The 25510-nt window shown below is 37.4% G+C and overlaps 1 protein-coding gene across 5 annotated transcripts in view; it reads right to left on the bottom strand.

Annotated features, from left to right (window-relative positions):
- LOC131777754 (neural cell adhesion molecule 1) overlaps positions 1–25510 on the bottom strand; it is a 29075-nt gene that overhangs the window by 3019 nt on the left and 546 nt on the right. For 2 of the 5 annotated variants that reach the window (XM_066168484.1, XM_066168483.1), the window contains exons 2-11: positions 24307–24654; positions 18545–18799; positions 13714–13986; positions 12561–12809; positions 7740–8006; positions 6491–6781; positions 4271–4582; positions 3693–3857; positions 2639–2660; positions 2000–2192 (exon numbers count right to left, since the gene is read on the bottom strand). In XM_066168484.1, coding sequence (XP_066024581.1) covers positions 2000–2192; positions 2639–2660; positions 3693–3857; positions 4271–4582; positions 6491–6781; positions 7740–8006; positions 12561–12809; positions 13714–13986; positions 18545–18799; positions 24307–24654 — 2375 coding nt within the window. Of the gene's footprint in view, positions 1–1999; positions 2193–2638; positions 2661–3692; positions 3858–4270; positions 4583–6490; positions 6782–7739; positions 8007–12560; positions 12810–13713; positions 13987–18544; positions 18800–21959; positions 22022–24306; positions 24655–25510 lie in introns of those variants that run through there. The other 3 variants (XM_066168486.1, XM_066168485.1, XM_066168487.1) reach the window with 3 other exon arrangements.

Raw genomic sequence — 25510 nt, 5'->3', positions numbered from 1 at the left:
GTCAACTTAAGTAATAATTTAACACGGTCCAGTTTCTAACAGCATCTTGAAGAACGAAAATCATGTTCCTCTCTAGTAGCGATACAAAACCTCTCAGGTTTTTAATATTGTAACGCTAACGCATTAGATTCTATTACTATTCGTGCCTATTACGGTCTTTTCGGATCGTCAAGAGTCTCAAGAGGTCTATGACAGGAAAACATTTCGTTCTCCAATACCTATGTTCCTAGCCTATCTAATTCGTGCCTTCGGATGAAACCTTACAGCTTCGGTTTGGTAGCGAAAGATTAAATAATATGCATTTGTCAAGATTAGCCTAAATACAGATGCCCTGATGGCCGTTCTCTGGTTTGTTAAATAGCCGTGACGTAGAAAACTGTGAAGACACGCCAGCAATTATGGTGGAGAAAACATGTCGAATTTCATAGAATTTGTTAGACACATTACAATTCTCTCAAGGGAATTTTCCTCAGACCATATGCTAATTACTTTTGACATCATTATTCTACTGAAGTGCATCAAGCCATTGAAACGTTACGTTTACAACTATTTGGATGCTGATTTTGACGGATTACAAGAACTCTAAAATTATATTCCTTGGGATATAGTTAATGATGGAAATGACATGGATTTTTCAACTGTCAAGTGGATGGATCTTTTTCTTGCAGCTGTTAACGACTGAGTTATATTCGTGGCTACCTTTTGGCGCAGTTTTCCGTGTTGTTTTAAGTGCTCTAACCCCCAAAATATATGTCGATTAAAGAAATTTCTTAGTTTGACTGATCATCACAATGAAAGAATGATGGCAATTAAATAAAACCTCACAATTCTAAAAGCAGTTAAAGCTCAAATTTTTAAGTTCACGACCGCACATCCTAGGACCTGGGTCGGGGAAGGTTGTTACGTTATCCTAGGAACCACGCTACAAGGCTGCAATGAAAAACTTAAAACCGCGTTGCCAAGACAGGAAAGTACTGTGTACATCTCAAGCGCGTGAAATAAATAACAGTACGACGCTCACCATTCTTCGCTTGCGAAATGTCAGCCGAACAGATTGTAGAACAATCGTGTCCGGTATGGGAACAGGCAGCCATCTTTTTAGCTGAATTCATTGGTCATCTTCCCCTGATTTGACCAGTGGTATGTGCTCGAAGTCTTCAAAGCTGGGACATACTTTGGAAGGTAGCGCATAGAAATACCCGGTGTGAGTGTATTATTCTTTTACCTAACATCATTTGGCACTCCAGCCACGCAATACGTTCGTCCTCTCTTCTTGGTTTCTCCATTCTCCACCATAATTGCTGGCGTGTCTTCACAGTTTTCTACGTCACGGCTATTTAACATCATCGTTTGGACCGCGCGCTAAATGGGAATTCTTTTTGGCCGCCAAATCGTACTTTCAAAGCGCAAAAAAATGGTCAAAGGGAACTGGCTAAGCGCTAAGGTCTACTATTTCAAATCTAAAATACAGCTATTAACCAGAAAACAAAACAAAAAAAAGTTTCGTGTCATAGGCACTTTAAATAATCAGTCACCACGAGATCGAAAAAGATTTGTTTTAGATCGCGCATTATGCCTCCAAATAGGGAGGCAAGAGAACAGCACAATAATTAGATTTTAATAACTGGAGTTTATATCACTTTTAAACCTAATGGAAAAGAATTCATCATTTCTCTGCATAACCAAGGAAAAACCACCAGACGCTCTATCGATACCCTCTCTAACCCAGCAGGAAAAAGAAGAATAGGGTGTGGATTAAACTATCAGAGAGGATAAGCAATGTGGTCCGGAGAGAGGAAGAGAAGGTATACGGTGGGAAATGTGAGATGAAAGCTAAACTAAAGGTTACCTTTCTCTTAAGAAAGATTAAGACGAAAAGCCTTTCCTCCACTGAATTAAATTCAGACAACGAACTGCGCTATGTCCAAAAAAAAAAAAAATACGTGCCACCAAAAGTACAGCAATAACGACTCAACACCTCTCTCGATGTCATCGTTACCTTGGGTCTCTTCTTTGTCTTTTTCGACTTGTCCACCTGGGCATATTCATCAGCTGGTGGTCGTCTGTTCTTCTTCTTTTTAGTCATATCCACCTGTGCATAGTTAGCCTCAGCCTCAGGAGCCGAGGCTTGAAAACTCTGAGCAGCCTCCTGATATCCATCTTCAGCTTCATAATGATTAGCACTACCCCTGCTGTCAAATCAAAACAAATCTTTAGACAAGTCTTCTGCATTATTCTGATGTTTCGTTCCAAGTAAAATTATAAAAATCCTTGTCGTCCGGAGACGTGTATAAAGAGAAAGAGAGAGAGGGAGGGACGGAGGTAGGGAGGAAGGGAGGGAGGGAGGAAGGGAGGGAAGAAGGGAGGGAGGGAGGAAGGGAGGGAGGGAGGGAAGAAGGGAGGGAGGGAGGAAGGGAGGGAGGGAGGGAGGGAGGGAGGGAGGGAGGGAGGGAGGGAGGGAGGGAGGGAGGGAGGGAGGTTTTTCAGACCTTATTTTCACTACTGCCAAAGTAGTGTTCATGACTGCGAAGAACGCTTTTATGTTCATTTCTTAAACCGCAGTTCAAATATATGATATTCTTATATTCACATTCACGGTAGAGTAGTGTTAAAATCACATTATTATATCAGTACTTACAGCCCATCCATTGGCATTTCATCTAGGATAAAATTACACAATAAATAAATAAATAACCTTAAAAAAATGGATATATAAACAAATAACAACAAGGTTAAGTACCAAACCCATGATCGCGTATATTTGGTAATAGAGGAGGACTGAAACAACAGAACTGGTGAGTTAGACAGAAAATTTCCTCTATCCAAAAATTCCCTCAATGATAGAGTGGATAAAAAACTCAACTTAACGTGCAGCTTGACATGTCTCTCAGACTCGCGGTAAATTCTATTTGCGCGACGGTTTCTAAAAGCTTGGTCTGATAACCTATAGTCTAGCAAGGATACATGTACCATTTTCTTACTGGAACTCAGACCAATCTTTTCCCTGATGGGCAGCTTTTTGGTCTTGTGAAATCTTTCGGACGAGCGCGAAGTTCAAGGGGTATTTCACTGAACCGAGCTAACATTTCTTTAAGCAAATTGGTTGCCACCAATATTGCCACGATAACACAGTTCCACTGTTAACAAAAACTAGCCTTCAGCTTGAACACCCAAATTCACATTCCTACAAAATTTGTTTCATCTTTCACTTTCACTCAGAAATTGTGTATTTTCGTTCGAAGGCAAGCAAATAGTATTGAGGTGAGGTCTATTATACGTTCGATTCGAAAAATTCGATTTCTCTGCAATTTCACTGGTCCAGCATTTGAAAAATACTGCCTAGTTGTTCCAGTCTTTTTCAAATATAAATTTACATTTTGCAAAAAAAAAATTTACAGAGAAGAACTAATTTTTTTGTAGTAAAAAGAATTGTAAATTTCAAATAACGTCGATTATCGTACGTCGTAGTGGACATTTGCTTATTGAGTCACAGAAATACACGTGTTAGTTTCCAATGAGTGAAAGTCTCCTCTATCAAACAGGGCAAAAAATGTCTTTTCTGTAATATAATGTGACTCACTAAGAAGTCTTAAAAGTGGGCTTTTAAGACTTCGATTTTGTCCAATCCAGCCCAGTACTCAGAGAAAACTTTAAATATAAATGAACTGTTACAAATTGAAGAGATACTTTACCATTTTCGCGACTTGAAACCTTTCTTCGTTTCCACAGAATAATGATTACGATTACACCAATAATAAGCAGAACACCGGCCGCAGCTGCTCCAGCGTATATTGCAGTGTCCATTTCATTATCTGCACTACTCTGGGAACCCTTGGTGGGACTTGGTTCTTGTTCTTCTACATAACACAAAAAAAATGAGAAAAATGAACTCTTTACTAGGCGTAATAGCTTAACGCTGAAATTCTTTATTGGGTTTACTTTAGGTTGAGGATATTTTAATCAGAGAAATTATTCGATTTTTTATTATTAAAAAATGGGAACCATTTGCGGAATTGACCGAAGAAAAAAATTGAATTAAGTTTCAAAAGAATATGTTCACAATTAACTTGTTAACTGAAATGTTGTAACAAAAAACATTGCAAAACAACTTCTCGACGACGTAAGTGAACTTTTTCTCATTGATTCAGGTTTTTGCGAGCGAAGAATTCACCCGTAAAAACCTCGATGTTGATGACACGGAGTGCTTGAAAACTAAATAAAGAAAAGGATAAACCGTTGAAAGAGGAAAATAAGATTCATTTAAACATACTTCCTTCTGTCTTGACTTGCAGGTTATTTGCTTTTCCTTGTTTTAGGCTTTCACCAAGCTCATTAGTTGCAGTAATGGCAAACTGATACACCTTTCCTCTCTCCAACGTTATTTTCAATCCTCTTACAGAAACATCACTGATGTTCTGTATTATTGTCCACTCTCCCACTTTTCCATCAGTCACAACTCTTTGGTACACTGTATACATGATAATAATTTTTCCATTACTTTCGGGCTCCTTCCACTTTAGGATAATTGTATCGTCTGTTGTTTCACCTGGCAGTTCGTCCATTTCGACCACATCTGGGGCTCCTAGATTGATGTCAACAACACAAACAGTGTGAAATTTCTACAAATTATACAACTTCTTGTTACAAACCTGGTCACAACCATTATCAATGATTAAATAATCTGTAAATTGGTAGAGGATTTTTCTAGGATCTTTTTGAGACGAAAGTGTATAGCAAGCAAAATTAAGTTAAGTATTGAGATGAATTCAAAATAATTTGAAAGGGCAAAAAGTGATAATGAGAAGCCTGAAATAATGGATGGTTGTAGCCTACAACAAGTACTGCATTTACAAGGTGAAGTGAAATGATACCTGACCTCTACTGACATTTACTTGCTATTTACACGTGATCAAATGAAGGACCGATGCATAGATGACGTCGCAATTCACCATTCGTTTGTGTCACGTAATTACAGAAAGGATCTCAGTTCGTGTGCAACTATTTTCTGCTTTTCAAAGTTTGACATTGCGCATGACTTAGTACAGGCACTCGTCAGTGACACAGCGGAAAAATGAGTGCGCATGCTCCGCTTCTCGAGCCGTTTGAGCGTACAGGGCTACGATTCTTCTTCTGCAAACAAAAGCTCACGCGGGTTTTTCCGCCGAGACAACAAACTTTTTTTCTCCACGGGGTTGCCAACTGAGGAGGCGATGACAAGAAGCGCTAACGCGATAACAGGTGCGACGAACTTCGTAGTCATGTTCCGGCTGCTCATACTTTTTTTTGTTGAGTGAGATATGTGCCGGATTAGGTTGAAAGAACTTTCCTGAAGACGACAACCTTAATTGTTTTGGTTTGGGCTTATCACTGCCAAATGAAAACAAGCTATGGGAATCTTCAAAATGGCGCCAATTTGCCTCGATAGACAATATGTACTGAGGAGTATAATTTCACTGACGGTATTACCGACTGGACTTGGTTCTAAAACCATTCATTTGTAAGTCAGTGACGTTGTTTAGAAACAAACCAAACCTAGCCTTAACACAAGAAGTACTACATGTGTAAAACAAATGAAGGTTTAGCGCGGTAAGTGTACCGAAGTGCGCACAAAATGGCAATAAATTAAGTAGCAAATCCTGATAGCTATGGGTCCCATGGAGGCTTGATTCTTTTTAAGAGCTTTGAGTATAGCTTGTAGGTATTTAAGAAAACGATATCCATCCACCTTAATTATAAGCAAGAGGTTTAATTTCGTGATTTGGGTTTTTAAATACTCTTTCAAACTTTCCTCGTGCGTCGTAATTAATTTTTCCTATTCTATCAAGTTACAGCTTATATCTTGACTTCTTCAACTCGTACTCTGTTTTTTGCGCTCGTACTTTTCTTATCTTTAAGAAAATATAGGGAGGATTCTTCAAGGCTGTCCACAAACTGTTTGACGAGATTTCCTCAAAATATATGCATATTAAAAGCGATTTTCATGAAAGGCCTATTATTTCAAACTTCAATTCTTTGGTCAACCGATGTGTGAAAATCGTCTCACTGTCAAAAGTGATGGTTGGTTATTGGGCGCTCTGAATATTGTCGGTAAGAGTTTACGAAACTGTATCGCTGTCTGGCGGCTGTTGTAGTTGCTGATTCATACCAGATTCGGAAAATTAAAAAAAAAACGACAAGGCAAACAATACTTGATAAATCAGGTAACATTTACGGAACTTAACCGCGTAGGTTGTCTATTGTTCTTACCTTCGTTCGGTACTTTTCCATTTTTTTTTATTATGCTTCTTCAAACGCAGGTACCTCTAAAACAATTATCACAACGGGAAAGGAAACTGGCCACTAAGGAGGGGACAAACGCTGGAAATCGAAAATCTTATAATGCGGCAAGCAGATTACTTTGTTAAAACTGGGTTACTCACAACAAATCTAAGTTGGCGAAAAAATGATTGGTGTAAAGTGCTCAGTCACGATATAACTTTTGATTCCTCACCTTCAAACTTGGTCTTAATGTTCCATACAGTAGGATCTCCCTCGAACACAAAATTTCTGGAAAACAGTTTCACTGTGTAGTTGGTATCTTTCTCCAAACCACGAAACGAATAACTTGTCGTCCCAGGATCGGTGATATTAACCTTTTTTATTTCAGTTCCATCCTTTTGTAAGATCATTTGGAATCCTGTAATCGAACTTCCTCCATCATCAGCTGGTGCAGTCCACTGTATTGTTATAAAAGTTGCTTGAATGACTGATTCTGATTTGATGGATGCTTTCCCTGGTTTCTCTACATAGTGCCATAAAAAAGAGATCATTTTGAGTTTTGTCACAACTCTAAGGATGAATGCAAGTCCACGTCCTCTAACAGTTTATCATTCAACTTTCATACACTGTTAGAATTCCGATTTTCTGATTAGATGATTTGTACCACGTGATACTGGGTTGTAACGAAACAACCTCCTTGACGTCATAATCGTGGTGTAAAAGTCCGTGAACTCGTGCAGGTATATCCCCATAGTTCACTCGCTGAGTGCGCTAATATGTAATTAATGAATATAAATGTAGCTACCGGATACATTCAGCCAAGAGACTCATAAAAAGTGAAAAAATTTATAGTCCATGGTTGAGGAAGTTTCCTATGGATACCCGCATGGGAAGATGTCATCAATCTGCCTGAAGTTCAATGCTCTTTGTAACGTGTTGGATGCTACCAAAGGCAAGGTGTCGACAGCTTACTGTAAACCTTTTTTTTTTTTAACAAATTTGGGTACATTTCCCACTAAAAGATCAGGCTAACAATATCGGGCATAATTCCACCATTACGCCGTTATACCTCATTGGGTAGCGAACACGAAAAATATGTGAAGGTCAAACGCAGATAAAGAGGAGAAAAATGCGAACGGAGCGCTCAGATAAGGCCGCAGGATATATGTGGAAAACTAGGCAGCCAAATTGTTAGAAAATGAAAGAATAGTAGAATGATAAATCCCTTATTCGATGGTTTAACATACGCCTATATTTTTCTACACAACTACGGGCCTTGCAAAGTATCCGCACCTATTATATGTTAAATCATCGAATGAGATGTACAAAGTGAATGATTAACTCTGTCGAGTGCTTTGTAAGAAAATTTGGTTTTTACTTCTACTGCACCTGAAACAGTGATAATGAGCAAAGGCAAAAGGAAATGCTGACCTTATATAAAGTTTTCTTCTTATCACAATACACTGATCTTTTTTACTTACTTATCTGATTTATCTTTATTAATTTCTCATCAGATGGAGGAAGTCCATTGGCAGCAATGCACTTGTAATGACCAAAATCTTGATCACTCTTGAGTGGCACTTGTACTTTGCTTTCTCTGGCTGTGACATTGTTTATTCCACTTCCTTTAGGTTTGTACCAAGAGAGTGTTGGTGTAGGAACACCATCAGAAAGACACTTCAAAGTCACTGTCTGGCCAATCCAAGACTTCTTAGCTGACGTGGTGACATTTTGAATTGTGGGCGGGTCTAAGAATAAATACAAATGCAATTAGCAATTGAATAAGTAATTGGTGATACTCCATATAAATCAGAACATCAATGAACTCTATCATTCCACTACTGTGTCATTTTACCAAATAAAGTAACGAGAAAGGCAAAATATGCCACAGTATTACATTTTAGAACAAGGCAAAAATACGTCGCAACATATTGGCAGCACTGAACGATCCAAACATTGCTTTTTTTTCGTTTTTTAAATTTGACTTTTAAAGAAGCGAACTTTTAAGCACTAAAGAACACAAAGGACACTTGAATGCTTTATTTCTGGTTGTTTCCATCTTTCGCGCATATCTTATGCAATGGATACGATGCACAGATAAAGCCGTAGGATGTAATTCGCACACTAAAAGTTAAAATACTAAAAACTGAAAATAATAGTGGAATAATAAATCTCTCATTCGATGGTTTAACACATAACACAAGCGGAAATCTTGCTCGTTGCTCGTATTTTTTCCTCGCCTATTTAGGGTTTGGAAAAATTACTTCGCACCTAGAATGAGATGTTTTTTTTTTTTCAGAGGGTACGGTAACGAATCCTGCAATCTGATGGGTTCTTGGCGCGGTCCGTATTTTCCTATCTCTGTCCACGGACACGGTAACGCCCACGTGAGTTGTAGAGTCATCTGCACCGTTGCCATTTTTACTCTGACGAAGGGCTGACGTTCGAAACGTCAGCTTTTTAACTCTTTACGGTGGCCAATTTACATTATCACCTCAGTTGATAATACAAAATTACCCTGTTATACTCTCCCACCGACGCAACACCAGTTTCATTAGAAACTTACCCCCTTTATTCAAGTAAAAAGTGATGAAGTGAGCATACTCGAATGCTGATCTTCGGTGCACCACACGAGGAATTACATGAGGGCTTCATGTGGGCTGGCAGACATCACGCTGCGCAAGCAAAGACCTTGCAACCCGCGTTTTGAGCGGAAAATCATACTGATTAACTTGTAGTTACAGACACCACTAATTATCGGTATTTTGCAATTCTAAGCAATGTACTTGCAAGCAACAACACTTATAGTCTAAGCTATGTGTACCGGAAGAAATCATTTTAATTTAGGTTTGAGGTGAGAGGATTTGAGTGAAAATAGGCAGGAAAAGGAGAGAAGTAGTAATAAGCGCGAGCGAGTCGGAAAAACGTGAAAGAGAGCGAGAAACGACATGAAAAAAATTGGGCGCTTACTACTTACTCTCTTAAGAGTAGAAAACCTAAAAATGGATAACTCGCTAAAATGGCCTCTTTGCAACAAAGTGATGCACTGTGACAGTAAGGTGAGGTAGTTTTATTCAGAATTTGACTGTATTTTTACTTCCTCAGAGCGGTCGTAAACATTCCCTACAAACTCTTATAATTTCGCCATAATTCTTATTTCACAAGATGATCATCTTGAAGACAAGGCATTTATTCCACAAATTTCCTATTTCCCAGCATAATTATTTCACAATGGAATTTACAAGTAGTGGAAAAAGGTTGGGTTGAGATCCTTTGCAAAGTTTTGGCAGCCTGTTGCAAAGTTAGTGGAAAAATGGAAGACAAAACTGCATCCGATGTAAAACTTGAATTGGCTAATTTTAACTAATACCCATGTCTTTTAAAAAACTTCGATGTTAAAATGCGGTGGTAGTGAGATGGTCAAATGAATACTTTTCTCGGATCAATAAAATTTATTTTTGTGTTTCATGCGAAAATGTTGCCATAACTCCTCCGTCCAGGAAATTAGTTTTCTAGCGAACATGGGAGACTAAACTTTTCAACCTCTTCAGTGAGGCCAATAACAACATTAACCAAACCTTAAAACGGAAGAGGAAACTTGAGAGATGTTTGGAATTAATTTCTGTACATTATAGAAGAAATCTATGCATTTTTTCTTGGTTTGTAAGTCTATCTTCATCATCAAGTTTGAAATATGATATTTTAGTTGAGCTTGTCCTTGTTTAAGTAAAACTCTTGCAAAGAAAGAAACAGATGAAGGTCAAATTTCGTATTTCAGTAGCTAGAGTTACCAGAATCATAGAGAGTTGCAGTTACAGCAGACGTTACCCAATGAAGCTACAGAAAAATCTGAAAATGATGCCGCGTATTCCAGCAAGACCACAATAGTGAAACGCAAATAGGTAAAAGAGAAGAAATTAAGAGATCCTCGCAGCTAAGAACACTACTGAAACAAGTAGTTGTAAATAGGACCTGAAAAAAATTCAGGCCCGTACGGGATTTGAATCCATGACCTCTGCGATACCGGTGCAGCGCTCTACCAATTGAGCTAACAAGCCAACTGGGAGCTGGTCAACGAAAAGGTAAAAGAGAAGTTAAAAAATAACAGGTTTGACCTGCATTTCTTTCCAATTTTTAATGCTTTCTAGAGAAGGTTGACATATAGGAGAAAAATTAGCAGAGCGAACAGTCATACCAAGCGACACCAAGAGAAGATAATATATGGATTTAGCCTAGCCTAAAAGCGGAGCTCGCATTTTCTTTTCCCGCACGTCTCAAGGGCACAACGCCTTGCCCCGGCCAGGACTAGAACCCGGGTCGTCCGACTTGGAGCCCAGTGCACTGACCACTGGACTACTGAACAAAGCCGTGGCGTTGGCGTGCCCGCGATACAGTTGGCCACGCATGTTAAAAGTAGCATCTTGTACGGTCATACGGTCGGACGGTCGGACGGTAGCACATCCAAATTTTTTCGGCTTGATGGGCTACTACTATTTTGTATAATTATGGGGCTACGCTCTGCGAGCTCAGCTATAACAGAAGCCCATACAATTCTGGAGCACTGTTTCACCGACTCACAGTTCTCAGGTGTATACCTTACAATTGAACGCTGATATCTTAACTCGAAGTCGTTTATGGTCGTTTCTTTAATTTTGGCTCGTTTTCGCAAACCAATATTTTAATTCATTTCAATAGAATATCATTTCAACTGATACAAACATCATACACTATATCTAAAGAAGAAAACATTCCCTATCCTAGAAAATCTGTTCAAAACAACTGGAATATCAACAAAGGTCTTCCTCTGCTTGAAAATACCGCTGACTAGCCCATATACTGGTCATTTTGTAAGTTGTGAAAACATCATCCCTCGATTCAGACCCCGTCAATTTTCCCCCATACCCCACCCCAGCTGGTCCCCTTCGATAACCTCTTTGACAAAGACTGCAGAGGTCTTTTAATAAAGTGAAGGGCTAGAAAATAAATTTACTGAAGCTCTGCTTTTAGGCTTGAATAAATCTATGTATTATGTGAATTCTCTCTTGTTCGTTGTGAATGGGTGAGTGAAGTTTTCAGCTTTGCTACAAATACGCTTTCAATAAGTCTTTCCAAGTCCGTTTAATTTGGACATTTGTACTGTAAATTGCAGAGCAGAAACCAAAGAAACTCACTGAGAAAAGGTCGTATTGACTCTTGTTGTATCTAGTAAAAGTGTATCAGTTGTATTTAGTTTTTGGGTGGAAGAAAGACCAGATTTACACACGCCAATTGCAGCAAACAAACGAGCAAACTCTCACAACTTCAAATCATACATTTGAATTTACTTGCACTTACTTTTGTTGCCATTTACTGACCGAACAGAGGTAAATCTTTGTACATTAGTTGTTGATGGAAGTGAATAATACTTTACCTAAGATCATTGACTGTATTTGAAGAAAAAATTGTTGTGAGAGTTGATGAACTTTTTTTTCGAAAGTGTACATGCACTTTTTTTCCAAGTGCTCTCTAATTGACAGGTGTCAGATAGTGACAGATACTTGTAAAAATAATGTTTCAAAGTTTGTTTGGAAGCCTCATAAATCACCTACATCATTATGCAAATAAAAATGTTTTGGTGAGGCCTTTCTCTTTAATTTGCATTACCTCCACTTAGACTATAATTTACACGCTAAAGGTTTGTTCAGTTTTTGGAGGATCTTTCCATAATTACAGCCCAAAATCAATTCATGTTTGGCAAGTATTTTGTTAACTTCAAGAAAAAAATAAAAATATTCTAGGTTGGTCCGAATTTTGTGTCTTGTATCTCTGTCTCGTGTACTGTCTTTGGCAGCACTTAAGACTTTGGGCACAGTTTTCCCCAATACTGACCTCCCGGCCTATGAATAACATATTTATTATCCAACTGTATCTAAGAGAGTACAAATAATGCACAGACCAAGTTAAAAAATCTCGCCATAGTTGGACGGTTGGTTATTTTGTACAATAATGAAACCTGTTTTAAACATGGATTGAATTTACACAAAAAATCATCCTTAGTTTTAATTGAGTCGTTCCGCTTTATATGACCATTCATTACAGGTGGAAGACAACACAAACAGGCTATTGTCACCCAGTCAAAGGTGACCACGACCACTTATTAGAGGTGACCACTATAAAGAGGTGAAAATTACAACGATTATGGAGAAAAAAATTTGGGACTCTGACAACTGAACACTAAATACAGGGTGACCGCTTAATATGGTGCTGCTTAATATAAGTCTGACTGTGGCAGCTTTTCATGACATACTGAAAAAAAGACTTACATTGCACAGTGACATAAGCTCTTACTGTCTTTTCCTGTCTCACTCCATTGCTTGCGATGCAAACATATTCTCCTGCATCATTCCTGTTAGTACTAGAGATGTTCAGCTGTTTGGTGTCTGAAAACTTAATCCCAGATTTTTCCCATCTTATCTTAGGTTCAGGAAAACCAGAGGCATCACAGCTCAAAAACAGAGAAGTTGAAGTATTAACTGTTATATTCTGTGGCACTTCTGTGAACTGGACAGGAACTGGAAAAGAGGAGAGGAACAAAAGAGTTTTCACACCATGACATTAGAGTGCGATTTGATTCAAAATCATCCACTTCATACACTATAAAGATGAGATTATAAAATGTAGCACAAACACTAAAAAAAATATTGGAAAAAAAAAAAAGGAAGCAAACTTTCACTTTGTCAGCTAATCGTAATTTGCACTAGTTTAAAAATATTCCAATGAAAAGCAAATCTTCTAATGAAAAGCATAAGTTTACAGTTTTAAGTGGACACAGGATAATTGCTTCAGCCTGGCGAGCACCACAGGGTGCCATTCCTGCCAAATAATTGTTTTGTTTCTATTATGTGCTTGTGAACCATTATTAGGCTTGTTTCATTATTATTAGGCACAAGTTCATCATAATAAGTTATTGGTTTTAATTATTAGGCACCTGTCATTTTGTTATTAGGCACAAGCCCATCATTATTAGGCACCTGTTCATCATTATTAAGTACCAGTTCATTATTATCAAGCACAACTTTAGCTATTAGGCACCCATTTACTATTAGGCACTGGCTAAATTTTCTGAGACAGGCATCCTTCACCACCCCTTTTCCAAAGTACCTTGGGGAGGAGCATTGTGTGGAAAGCTGAGGGAGTCACTTCTTCAGGTGGACTTTTTTCTCCTTCCCCTAACCCACCTCACACTCTGCACTCATTCCCATTACTCCCAGGAAAAGCCTGTAAAGGGAGGGGGGGGGGGGGCAGGGGCAGGCACAACATGTCAACCTTGTTACTAGGGTCTCTATTCTTTCCTGGTTGGGGATGTAATAATTCAGAGTGTTGGAAGTTTCATTGATGCAATGTAAATAGGTAAAAAACAGTTTTTGGATTATATGTCCAAAGTACTTAAAAATGCTTAAAGACGTTTCTACCCACCATTTATGTTAAGTCTCACAGTGGCTTCTGCTCCATCTCCAACAGCATTATGTGGGACACATTTGTACTCGCCATGGTGCTGAGATCGGTTGACATTATTGAGAGTATACTCACTGTTGCTGTTATTACTGAGGAGGGAGCTATTGAAGTAGAACTTGTAAATTGACACTTGTGGCATAGCAGCCATAACTATGCACTTGAATGTAACTGTATCTCCTTTAATGACGGTATTTTGTGAAGCATCGGTAGTGAGCCTTGCACCTTCGGGTTTGTCTAAAAATGTAAATCAAAATCAAAATCTTAATCTCTGTTTATTTCAGGACTCACACATTTCCCCTGGTTATTAATCATAATCCCTTGTAAAAGTCTAGAGGGGGTATGATAATGCAATAAGGAAGTATTAATCATGTGTGTGGGTTAATCTTGTATCAATTGATGGAGTGTCCTGGGCAAGAAATATAATGCTTTTGGAAAGGAAAATTGCAGCAAGTCATCCACCAATCTTCTCAGTTGCAACGTGTTCAACTCCTTAGCTGCACTTTGTCTGTAGGCAACTGGTCTGCCTCCTGCCATTTATGATTGGGAAGTTTATTAAAAACATCAAGAAAACAAGCTATGTCCTTTCAACACAGGCTAAAAACACAAAAAGAGAATCTGGAATGAACTGATTGGTACAAAACCTTTTAACTTGTTAAGTTGGCTAATGATACCCAAGGAGTAAAAACTGTCTAATCATCAATCTGTACTGTGACAGCTCATCAAAAACAATCTCGTGAGGTACACAGGTTAACTTCATGAGTTTGAAATGTACCAAGGCAGTCTGAATTTCTACTTCAGAAGTTTGCAGACAGTCAATCAATACTATGGACCTTTGGCAGTTGGCAATGCTGAGGTAGATGTCAATTAAAAAAGGAATTTAGATTTTTAGTTGGAATTTCACACATGAATGACTGAATGTATTCATGGTTTCTTATGATGCCACACTTAAAGTTCAGCATAATGTATGTGAGCCACGTTGGGTTCCAGATGGAAGCAGATTATTTGCCGCTGGGGTTTTCATTCACAGACAGCACAAATTTTGGTGATTTCACACTGTTGTTTGTCAGAGGACAGCTAAGAAATGTACAAAGTTTTAAAAGGCATGTGCCAAACTGTTATTCTGCCCATTACAGCTTTTGTTTTGCAATGTCCTTGTTGTCATCACCGTTAAGTTTTGTATTAAAGTCCCTCAAGTGCTTGCGCTGTAAAACAAACTTAGTTGTAACTTACTCGCCATCAAATTTAAAAATACTTGTGTTTCACAAGCAGTTAGACTTTTTGTGCAGTTTCCTTTTGGGTGCAAAATTAAATTTGGTTAAAATGATCTTAAACAATGTATCTATTTGGAAGCTCAAGGTTACAATTTAAAAATTTCTACTAGTTCCCTATAAAATCCCTTGATGAAGAAGTTCAGAGCACTGAGATGGATTCATAAACCAAAGTTGGCTGACCATGTGTACATTTTTCCTATCGCAGTAGATGAATCAGTCATCCCAGAATGAAAGATGTAAACACAAAGATTGAAACTACAGTCAATTTTTGTTAGCAGCCAATCAAGAGCTACAGTCTTTAATTCAAAACATTAGGGTTACAATTAATTATCAGAACTTACCACTCAATTAATAGTATGCCATTAGATCGAAACAGAGCTGACCTCCCTCGTTTGTAATTCCAGCTACCAAGATGACCTCCGCAAATGGCGAGTATCAAGTTCCAGCCGTGTGAGTTGCAGCAAGATGTTAACACATGATCATCAGAAGAAAAATTACGAAACTCTCGGCGAGTAAATTTTAAATAGAGGCAATGTTTCTCCTACACAATATTTGAAATATAAATATATAAATAAAAAAATGGCCGCTTATCAGAATACAAGTAATCCAAACTATTGTAACAGAATGGATAATTTTTAATTTACAAAACAAATTTTCAACATAATTTGAAAGCACTCTAGCAATAATACTAAAGCAAATATTTGCCACAGGCTCAGTGAAGAAAGTTGGATGATCCCATTGGCTTTATCATATGGCTTACAAACTGAAGAAATGAAGAATTTATTTGAGCAGAAGTTGTCAATTTACATCCGGTGATATAAATTCATTGACTCAAACCTACAGTTTTCCACTTAGCGATTTAAGCTTTACATACCACATGGCTTTATATTTTCTTTCCCAGCTAGGGTTTCTGGGAGCCAATTCCAAACATCAAGAACCACGATTCAGCAGTGTAAATAAGGTTGGAGTCAAATTCAGCAATAAGCTATTTACTGTTAATGCCGACAAGGACTTGTTTGTCAAGCTCCTCATCTCATGCAATCTGCCTGAAAGATGTGCTGAGCTTTGACCTGTCTTCAATCCCATATTCACTCACTAATGGAAGTCTTAGAAAAGGTGTTAAGAGCACACTATGCTCTCTTCTATAGAAAGACATTCATGTAGTTCAGCAACTTACAGTATTGACAAATCCACAGGTTGTTGTTATCAATGGCATGGCAGTTCTACAGTTGACAAAATCTTCTGGAGCAGATACCTTTGGTGAATTCTTACAAAAATATTTCAACATCTTCAGTTCCCTCCTCTTTTCTAGCAACTGTCTGCAAGTCCATGTGGTCTTTAACAAATACTAAGCAACTTCACAAAAGGAGGGCATCAGCAAAGGGGAACATTCATTGGCCTCAAAATGCAAATCAGAGGTCTTGCCACTCCAGTACCAAGACAATGGGGAAAGTATCTTGCAAATCCAAAAGAAAGGTATGGCTTGAATTATTTAGTTCAGCATGTTATATTTCCACCATTGGTTTCTAGTTTCATTACCAGCAATTCAGAGCTGTAGCAATCAACATTTGTTGCATTTGATGTATGTTTATTCTTAAACATGAATGCTATGTTTTTAACTCTACGTAAACCAATGAAACCTTTGTTTGCAGCTTTTACATGACTGCAAAAAGACAAGCATTGCAGATGAATTATGTTATCACATGTTCTGCCAGAATAAGCAAAAAAAACAAAATGCTTCCACCAACAACTGATTGTCTACTTCAACATCTGAAGCAATCAAACTACAAAGCCTTCATGTGGAGTCATGCCCTTGAAGCTATGCAGGATCTTAAATCAACGGAGGGTCATGGATGGATGAAGAACGGGGAGCTTCTTGTACCACAGCCAATCACAAAAGCACTAGCACCACTAAACCTTCTCAGTGACTCAGAAGAAAGCTGTGAAGAGAGTATCTTTGAAGAGGAACTGTTAAATAGTTGACATATGAGGCATCCATACTTAAGAGGATAGCTTTCAGTGGATTAACGATGGAAAAGCTCAACAGACCAAAATAAGTTATGATATTGTGTTTTTAGTTGCAATATGTATCGCTCCGAGGTAAGAGGTAGTGTAAATACAAGATTTGGAAGGATGACATAAGTATGATTTCACTTTAGGGCAAGAGGGCAGATTTAGGCCCCTTGGAGGTCACATGCTTGGTGATGTGACACAATTTGTAGAAGTTGAGCACACCTGGCTTCTTGCCATTAAGAGCTAATGATATAGTCAGAAGTTTTTTTTTCACAAAAACATAAAAATGGCCACAAACAGTGGTAACCTGACTGCCCCTCTTTTTCATGTCAAATCGTAAATTGGGTGAAAATGATATTTATCTCATCGCTTTAAGCTTAATAAACAAACATTTGGCTGAAACTGTGGACTGGGCAACCCTTTCATAGAAAATAGCAAAATACTAAGGATATTTCATAAATTTATGCCATAGAAGATGTATAGATATTCTTATAACAGTTTTAGAAGGCTATTTTGACTCCTCCAGGGTCATATGGTAGGTCACATGACCTCAATTTACACATCCTGAGTATGATTGGGATAAATTTTGTTAAGATGTAACTATAACTGAAGGTTTCTGTCATAACAAGTGAATAGTTTTGGCATTACCAGTGGTTAAATAGCTGTGCCTTGTTTCCATGAATTGAAAGGGTGACATTAAAAAATGCCTTCTTAACTCATAACTAATTCTCAATTCAACTCTACACACTACCTCCCAAACCAGAAAGTCAGGGAAATCAATTATCAAAGCACAGCATTTGTCTTTCCTTTCCCAGTCTTTAAATGGAAAAAAGTGAAGGTTGTAATCACTCAGTTGTAGAGTCCATCACTTTTGTATTATTTAGCACTCAAGTATTCAGTATAAGGTGGCAAGGCCTTCAAATTATGTATTATAAAATGGATTCTTGCCCTTAAATATTATATCTTTTTGAATGCCACACATGCAAATATGTGCACAAATCTTAAGCATGTGGTTTTAGTTTTAGCCTATTTTTGCTTTTATCCACTTATCTCAGCTATCAGTAAAACACTGAAATGTGCAATTTCTCAGCTGACAGTTGGAATTTTGGCTAGTTCTCAGATTTCCATCAAGCTTCAACCAGGGCCGTTTGCACTAGCCTTGTGCACTAGTCAAATGGAGTGAATTTTGGGTTGTCACAATGACTCAGAAATGGCCTTAGGCCATTTTCTGAGTTTAACACAATTCAACTGATGCAACAACTTGGTAAAACATTTTGATGTCCTCCTAAGCAAAATAATGTGAGTAATAATTCCACTGAAATTCAAGTGTCCCAACCAGTACTTAGGACCAATGCATACAGAGCCAAAAAAGATTTGATGTGGAATTCAGTTTTCTTGCACTTTTGGACAGATTTGTCAGTTTTGTGTAACTGACCCTGATAACAGGAGCCGCATTGTAAACTCAAATTAAATTCAGATATAGAAAATTAAGGTTAAAATATACTTACAGTGAACTACAATTGTTGTGTTAATGGAAGTGACTTCCATTGAGTTATTGGCTTGACATGTATATTGTCCTGCATCTGTTCTGTTTATATTATTGAACTCCAAAGATGCAGCTTCCTTCCCTGAACTTTCCTGTACTCCATTTCTAATCCATGCTACATATGGTGGTGGTTTCCCAGAAGCTTTACAGGTTACGGTGGCAATGGATCCTTCAATGAAATATTTTCCTCCTAAAGAGAGGTTTATAAGTAATGCCTCTGAAAGGTAAAAGAAATTATATTATTCCTCATATGGCATAGCAAATCTTAGTTGGACTGAGTCTTAAAATTTACCCAGTTACAATAAAATAATCAAAAGTATCCAGCAATTGGTCTCCAACAACCAACCTAGGGAATTAAGAGATAATTCAGGAAGTCACTCATTAAACTAAGGACCCCGGCTTTGAAGCTGCTCCCAATTTTCTTGATAAAACTTTTGCTGCTGCACAAACAAATAGGAACAGAGCCAATCAAGCCACACCTCACTTGGAACTTAGCCTGAAAGAGGATCTACTAAAGCATCCCCAACCCAGAGAATTGAAATTTTGATGAAAGAGAAACCATGAATTCTTTGGGATAAAAAGAATACACCAGTGGCATACTGAATGCTGCTTGCCATTATCTAAAGTTAAAAGGAGAACTTACTAAACTCCTTGTATTGATTGTTCTTTTATCAAACATTACATAACTTGATTGCTCATCATGATTGTTCTGCAAAGGGAGTTTGCAGAAGGGAGAGTTTCTGACTTTTCTTCTGCATTTTGAAGAATCATACCCAAAAATAAACCTTCTTAAGCCCAAGTCAAATGCAAAGAAATTAACTTATTTCCTACATTAAGAATAGACTGTATGGACCACTGTTAACAACTTGTGCTGGAACATTTTGCTACTTCCCGACAGAGAGGTTATCACTCAGCAAATTAAAAACATCCTCAACCTGTCGCAAGCATTACATTTACAATGAGGCAGAGTCATTTCACCAGAGCTCTACAAACACACTTTACCCCCCTAAAGAGGAGAGTTATATTTCAATACAATTGTGAAAAAGTGTTCCCAAAACTTAAGGCAAGATAATTCAGGTTGGTCCTTAAAACTAAAGTGAAATCAGCCATAGCTGATATGAGGCAAACAGGCAGATGAAATGTTTATACAACATGGTCTGGTCTTAGTTTTGGTGAAAATGCAAACCAGGCAGTACCCAGAACAATGGGTGAGAAATACTTGAGAGCAAGAAGGTGGCTTAAATTCACTAGTTCCTAGTAATTATTAGCACAAGATTTGAGCTTGTTTGACATTACCAAAGAAACTATCTTCTAGACCATCAAGAGGTGCCTATGTTTATTATGAAACTACAGGAGATGATGGGAAAGGAATTGCAGAGGTAGAAAGTGGAGAAGCAACACAAAAAATACTACGTGATTCATCTTTGTACTGGAAGTAATATTCTTGTTGCAAACTAGAGGTTTGAGTAAGAAATGCAAAAAATAGCTCACTAGCCAGAGTACCTGACAAAGTATTGGTGAAAGGAGGAAAATCTTATTTAAAGATAGAAGAAAAAATTGGATTTTCCTTAAGAATGGAGTGGCTTGTCTGAAAAGTTCCAACATCTAAAGGTGGATAATACTACTTATGCATCTTAAAATATTTCCATGTTCCCACTTGATGATTTTAGGCCCTATTAAACTTTGTATAGTTTTTAAGAGGTTCCAATTTGGAGAGCTTCCAACTGAAGTTGTAACAAAGATATCCTTAGTAAGTGTATGTGAATTGATCAATGGTTACTTAACAATACAAGAATTTTAGTGGGTCCAGATGTAGCTTGTCATCTAGGTAACAATATTACAAAATCTTGCAAGGAGTTACTATAAAAGAAACCAGAAACTATTATTAGAATTCTGTGTACTTTTGTTTAGATTTATAATGGTCTATACTCGAGACTTAGAGGTGCTAGCTCTGAAACATCCCCAAAAATCTGTAGGGATCAGGAGCCTCAAGAGAGTTACATAGCAGAACCAGTTTCACTGTGTTAGTGTACGCTAACTTGATCCACCCCACAATCCTAAACATATAGCTTGCTTACAAACATGCAGTTCTCAAGCAAAATGAGCTGATCCTACATGAAATTATAATTAAAGGATACACCAGCCTTTCAATCAGATATAATGATAGCTAAACACCCTCAGTGCTAGATATCACAGGCTGCATTAAGTTGGAAGACCATTATCATGTGTTAGGCCTTTTAAATGTGTGCAAACAGCTGCCTCCTCTAAGATTTTTAAAATTGAATGGAGCTATTGGTTTTTCCCTGAGTCCATAATAGACATCTTAACTGACTAGAATCTTCCAGAGTTAACAGTGACAACATCAAGCTGGGGGTAATCTCTATGGGCCGAAATATTCAAAGTGTTAAGCACTACAAGGCTTCGAGAATGCATCATGTCCCAAAAGTAAGTGAAGCTGAGTGGTTGTTTAACACCTAAAATATTTCAATTAACATTTAAGTTGGCCAGAAATACACATTTTTTTTTAGTCACTTGAACTTGGAATCTGGGACAGGAAATGGCTATGGGATGAGGAAATAAAGAAATCTACTGAAGAAGCAAAAAGCTGAAAAAAAAAACCTCCCTCCCCCTAATGTCATTAATGACATGAGCTGTAAAATAGTGGAAACCTTATGATGTATGCCAAATTTAAGCACTCTACTGAGCTGAATGATACCAACATAAAAACAACTACTGACCTATCTCAGTCATTTCTGTAGTCACCAAAGTGTTTGAAAGGATTGTGTATGATCAGTTATATGAACCTCATAAATTGTGAAGAAATTATCTCTAAACAACAATCTGGTTTCAGGTCTTTACACCCAACTTACTGCTCTTCTTAATTGAAGCCACTGACAGTTGGGCATTTAATATCAATCATGGCTACATCAATGCTGTGGTGTTTCTCGACTTAAAAGAGGGATTCAACACTGTTGATCATGAGATAATACTCACTAAAATGAATCCATGTGGTATTCAAGGAAAACTCTTGATTGGTTTAAATAATATTTAATAAATCACTCACAACAGTGCTCAGTTAACGATTGTCTCTCTGACTTCACCAATCTTAAATGTGGTGTGCCACAGGGAACGATCCTTGGCCCTCTTTTACTTCTAATTTGTATTAACCATTTGCCTAACTGTCTATCATTCAGTGTACTTAGAATGTATGCTGATGACATCCACATCACTTATGCTGGCTCTGATTTACATTTGATCCAGTCTAGTCTATCTCACAACCTTGAAAAGCTAAGCAAATGGCTTGCGTCTAACAGACTTGAATGCTACAAAAACTGAATTTATGTTGATCTGCTCTAAGAAAAGATTAAGTACTCTACCTGATACACTCAAACTTTCCATAGATAATGTTCCCATTGAACAAGTTTCCTCTGTGAAATCCCTTGGAGTATAAAAAAAGATGAAAATTTAATGTGGCATTCCCACATTGATAAACTGTGTAAAAGGATGGCTACTGCTATTGGAGACATAAAGTGAATTAAGCCATTTGTGCCCCAATCCACCCTACTCAATATCTAGAACTCACTCCTTCAATCTCACTTTGATTACTGTAGCCTAGTCTGGGGTAATTGTGGCAAAACATTATCTAACAAGCTACAAAAACTACAAAACTACAACAAAACCATGCTGCACATGTAATAACTTCGTTGATTCCTTGTCTCACAAACTCAGCTGAAAAGACTTAAAATCTCAATGTCAGATTCAGAACACCTTAATGGTTTGCAAGTCTTTCTACCATCTAGTTCCCGAACATCTCACATCTAAATTTATAAAATGAAATGAATCAAACTATTCTATGTGGGGCTCAGTAAACAAACTTGTTGTTCAATTTCCAATAACTAACTGCATGAAAAATGGTTACTTATAGTGGCTCAACCCATTGGAATAGCTTACCCTGTAACATTAGAGAGTCTGGTTCATAAAACCAATTTAAACGCCTTCTCTATCAAAATTTTTAGACACAGCATTCATGGAAATCAGGTTTTTAAGTGGCATATTGGTGTTAGTTCATATAGTGTTAGGATTATGATCTTTAGTTCTTAGGATATTAGTCATTGTATTGGAATTTTTTGTACCTGATGAATTCTTCTTTTTTTAACTGTGTATAAATAATGATTAAATAAATAAATAAATAAACATGGAAAATCCCATGTCATCTGGAAAAGGCATTTAATCACTTGATGATGAAATGTAGTCAGGATAAAAATGAAATTCTTTTGAAACCCAATGCCAAAAGGACCATGGTGAACACACTTAAAGTCAAACCCTGCAAAACTATTGACAGTGCATGGGAGATCTTGGATATTGGGTTAGCAGACAGGAGAAGACACTTCTCCACAACAATACCTTGTTTCATAATAGACTGCATTCTTTATGTCACACCTTTTGTCCAAGGGTAATCTACATCTAAACAGACAACCAGCATTTTGGTAGAGATGAAAGGAGAGAGACTGCCCATCACATCTTCTGGAGGCCTTTGGGTTCTCTTTGATTTGCAAATGGCTATCCACAATCGCAAATCCAATATTGGCAAATTTTTCTTTTTCCATACGTTTTTAATTTTTTAAATAAAAAGTTAAACAATACTTTGCAGATATATCAAACCTTGTAAATGATTTACAACAGGGGGTGGATTTGATCACATGTCACAAAGCTTCACTTCATTCAGAAAGTTTGTTTTCCATTTCACAGCTGTAGTTCTCATTGCTTTTAAGGAACAAGAAGTCACATTTATGACTTAAATAACCAATCCATTGAGATTCAAGTATTCTTAGGTATATTTACAGTACTTTCAATTTTAGGTTTCCATTAGGTCTGTATATATCTCAATCAAGAGGGTAAAGAGGAAGCATCAAGTAACAACATCTGCTAAGAATAGCATTCCTACCTGGCCACATCGATCATCATTAAAATTATTTTCTGTTTTCAAGCTCAGCTTCTTTTAAGCAGCATAAAGAGCTTGGATTATAGACTGTGATGGTTTATTGCTTTCATAACTTAAAGGAAATTTTGCTCTATTGCTCAAATCTTTCAAGTCTTGCCTTGCACCTTGGTGTCAGAAATTACTTGAGGAAGTCACCATTCTGTTGACTAAATTTATATCTGTAAACCTTGAGGATCATAATCCTCAGAAAGCAGCAAACAATGCAATGCCAACTTTCATTCCCTTCGGCGAGTCCCTCTAAAAGGCTACAAAAGCCACATAATTTTTTCTGCACCAGCTGCCTGTGATTGGTTGTGCAATATTTTGATCTAGCAAAATTGTACAACCAGTTGCATTGTTTCTAGTTTTGTCTAACCATTTTTAGTTGAAAACTTTGCTGAGAGAAAATCTCAGCACTCATATTAATAATAGTTATCTATGCATCACAGAGCCACCCAGTAGTTGGTGCAAGAAGCATAAAGCCATAACTCTTTGATTTCTTAATGATGAGAAACAGCAAATTAAATGGTAGAATTTCTTGTCTCCTTTTAAGAGTGTGGTGTCACATGCCAAGTAAAAGTAGCACTAGTGTTCCCAAAAGTTGGGTTAGCTAGCCAATTTCAGCCCTGCATATAAAGGTTTGCACAAATTTATGCTATTTTTTACTTTCACCAGATCTCAGAAATATGAGAGACATGAGTTGAGTGCATTTGGTTTGTGTTTGATTATTAATGGTTACATACCTGCCACAATAAGCTTAACAACGCTTTTAACTTCCCCTGAAGGATTTTTCGAGATTACACATCTAAATTTGGTATTGTCTCTAGGGCTGATGTTCTTGATAATCAGAGTAGCTCTTCCTTCCATTTTAACTCTTCCTTTGTAAGATGAAGGAATATTAGGATGTTCTTGCACACCACGGCTGTTGTTAAAAATCATTACTTCAAATTTACCATTCACCAGAACACTGTAGACAATGCCTCTAATTTTATTATGTGGACCAGCATAGTTCCACACCAGGTTGGCATCACTACCATTGTTGAAGTAGCTTGGATCAGAAGGTTCCTGGGTGAATTTCACATCCACACCCCCTAAAATAGACAACCATAAACATACAATTCTCAGCCCTTTAGTTACATACATAAGGATTATATTTAAGAAGAAGGGCTTAAATAGAGTCCACCATAAAGGCACTTTAAGTGTAAGAAGTAACAACAATAATTTTTGCTTCTTCACTGAATAAAACAAATAGATTCCATGTTGCTGAGGCTCTGTACAGTTATAAATCACAGAGGATGTCAAAATGTGCCAAGAACATCAGTTACACACTCAACTGCACCTAGCTTGCTATGTGCATTTAGTTAGTAAAAAATAGTACAATAGTAAACAGTTCTGTTGTGCCATTTGCTATTTTGCTCTGTTTTAATAACTGATAACTGGAACAAGGTAAGCTGATCTCATGTGCCACTTTTTTGTTCTTACCATATTCTGACATCACATGTGATCTATTACTGAACAGATGAACAGCAATATGGAATCTGTTTGTTAAATAGATAATGGAAAATTATGGTGGATTTTTTTGTGTGCTTCGGTATAAATTTATCGCCAAGCTCACTGGTGGTTAGCCACCAACAAGAAAATGGCTTCCTGCTTTGCTCTGTTAAGCTAGGAGAAAATAATTTCAATAAACGAAGCAGCTGTCACAAAAAATACAAAACAGCAACCAAATGTGCTTTGATAGCATTGAATGGTAAATTAACTACCCTTTCAACCCTTAATTTCTAACAAGAAAAATCAGATTTTTCTTTCACTGCATTGTAAAGCATTATACAAGGGAAAGATGAAAATCCAACTTTTTTTGTACCTTTGTGTCATCAACATTCTGACGTTCAACTTATCGTGATCCAACCTATGCATCTTTTCAGGGTTTGCATAACCATCATGTTT

This window comes from Pocillopora verrucosa, chromosome 6 (genome assembly GCF_036669915.1).
Source record: "Pocillopora verrucosa isolate sample1 chromosome 6, ASM3666991v2, whole genome shotgun sequence".
Lineage (NCBI taxonomy): Eukaryota > Metazoa > Cnidaria > Anthozoa > Scleractinia > Pocilloporidae > Pocillopora > Pocillopora verrucosa.
This window is presented reverse-complemented; position numbering and strand designations above follow the sequence as displayed.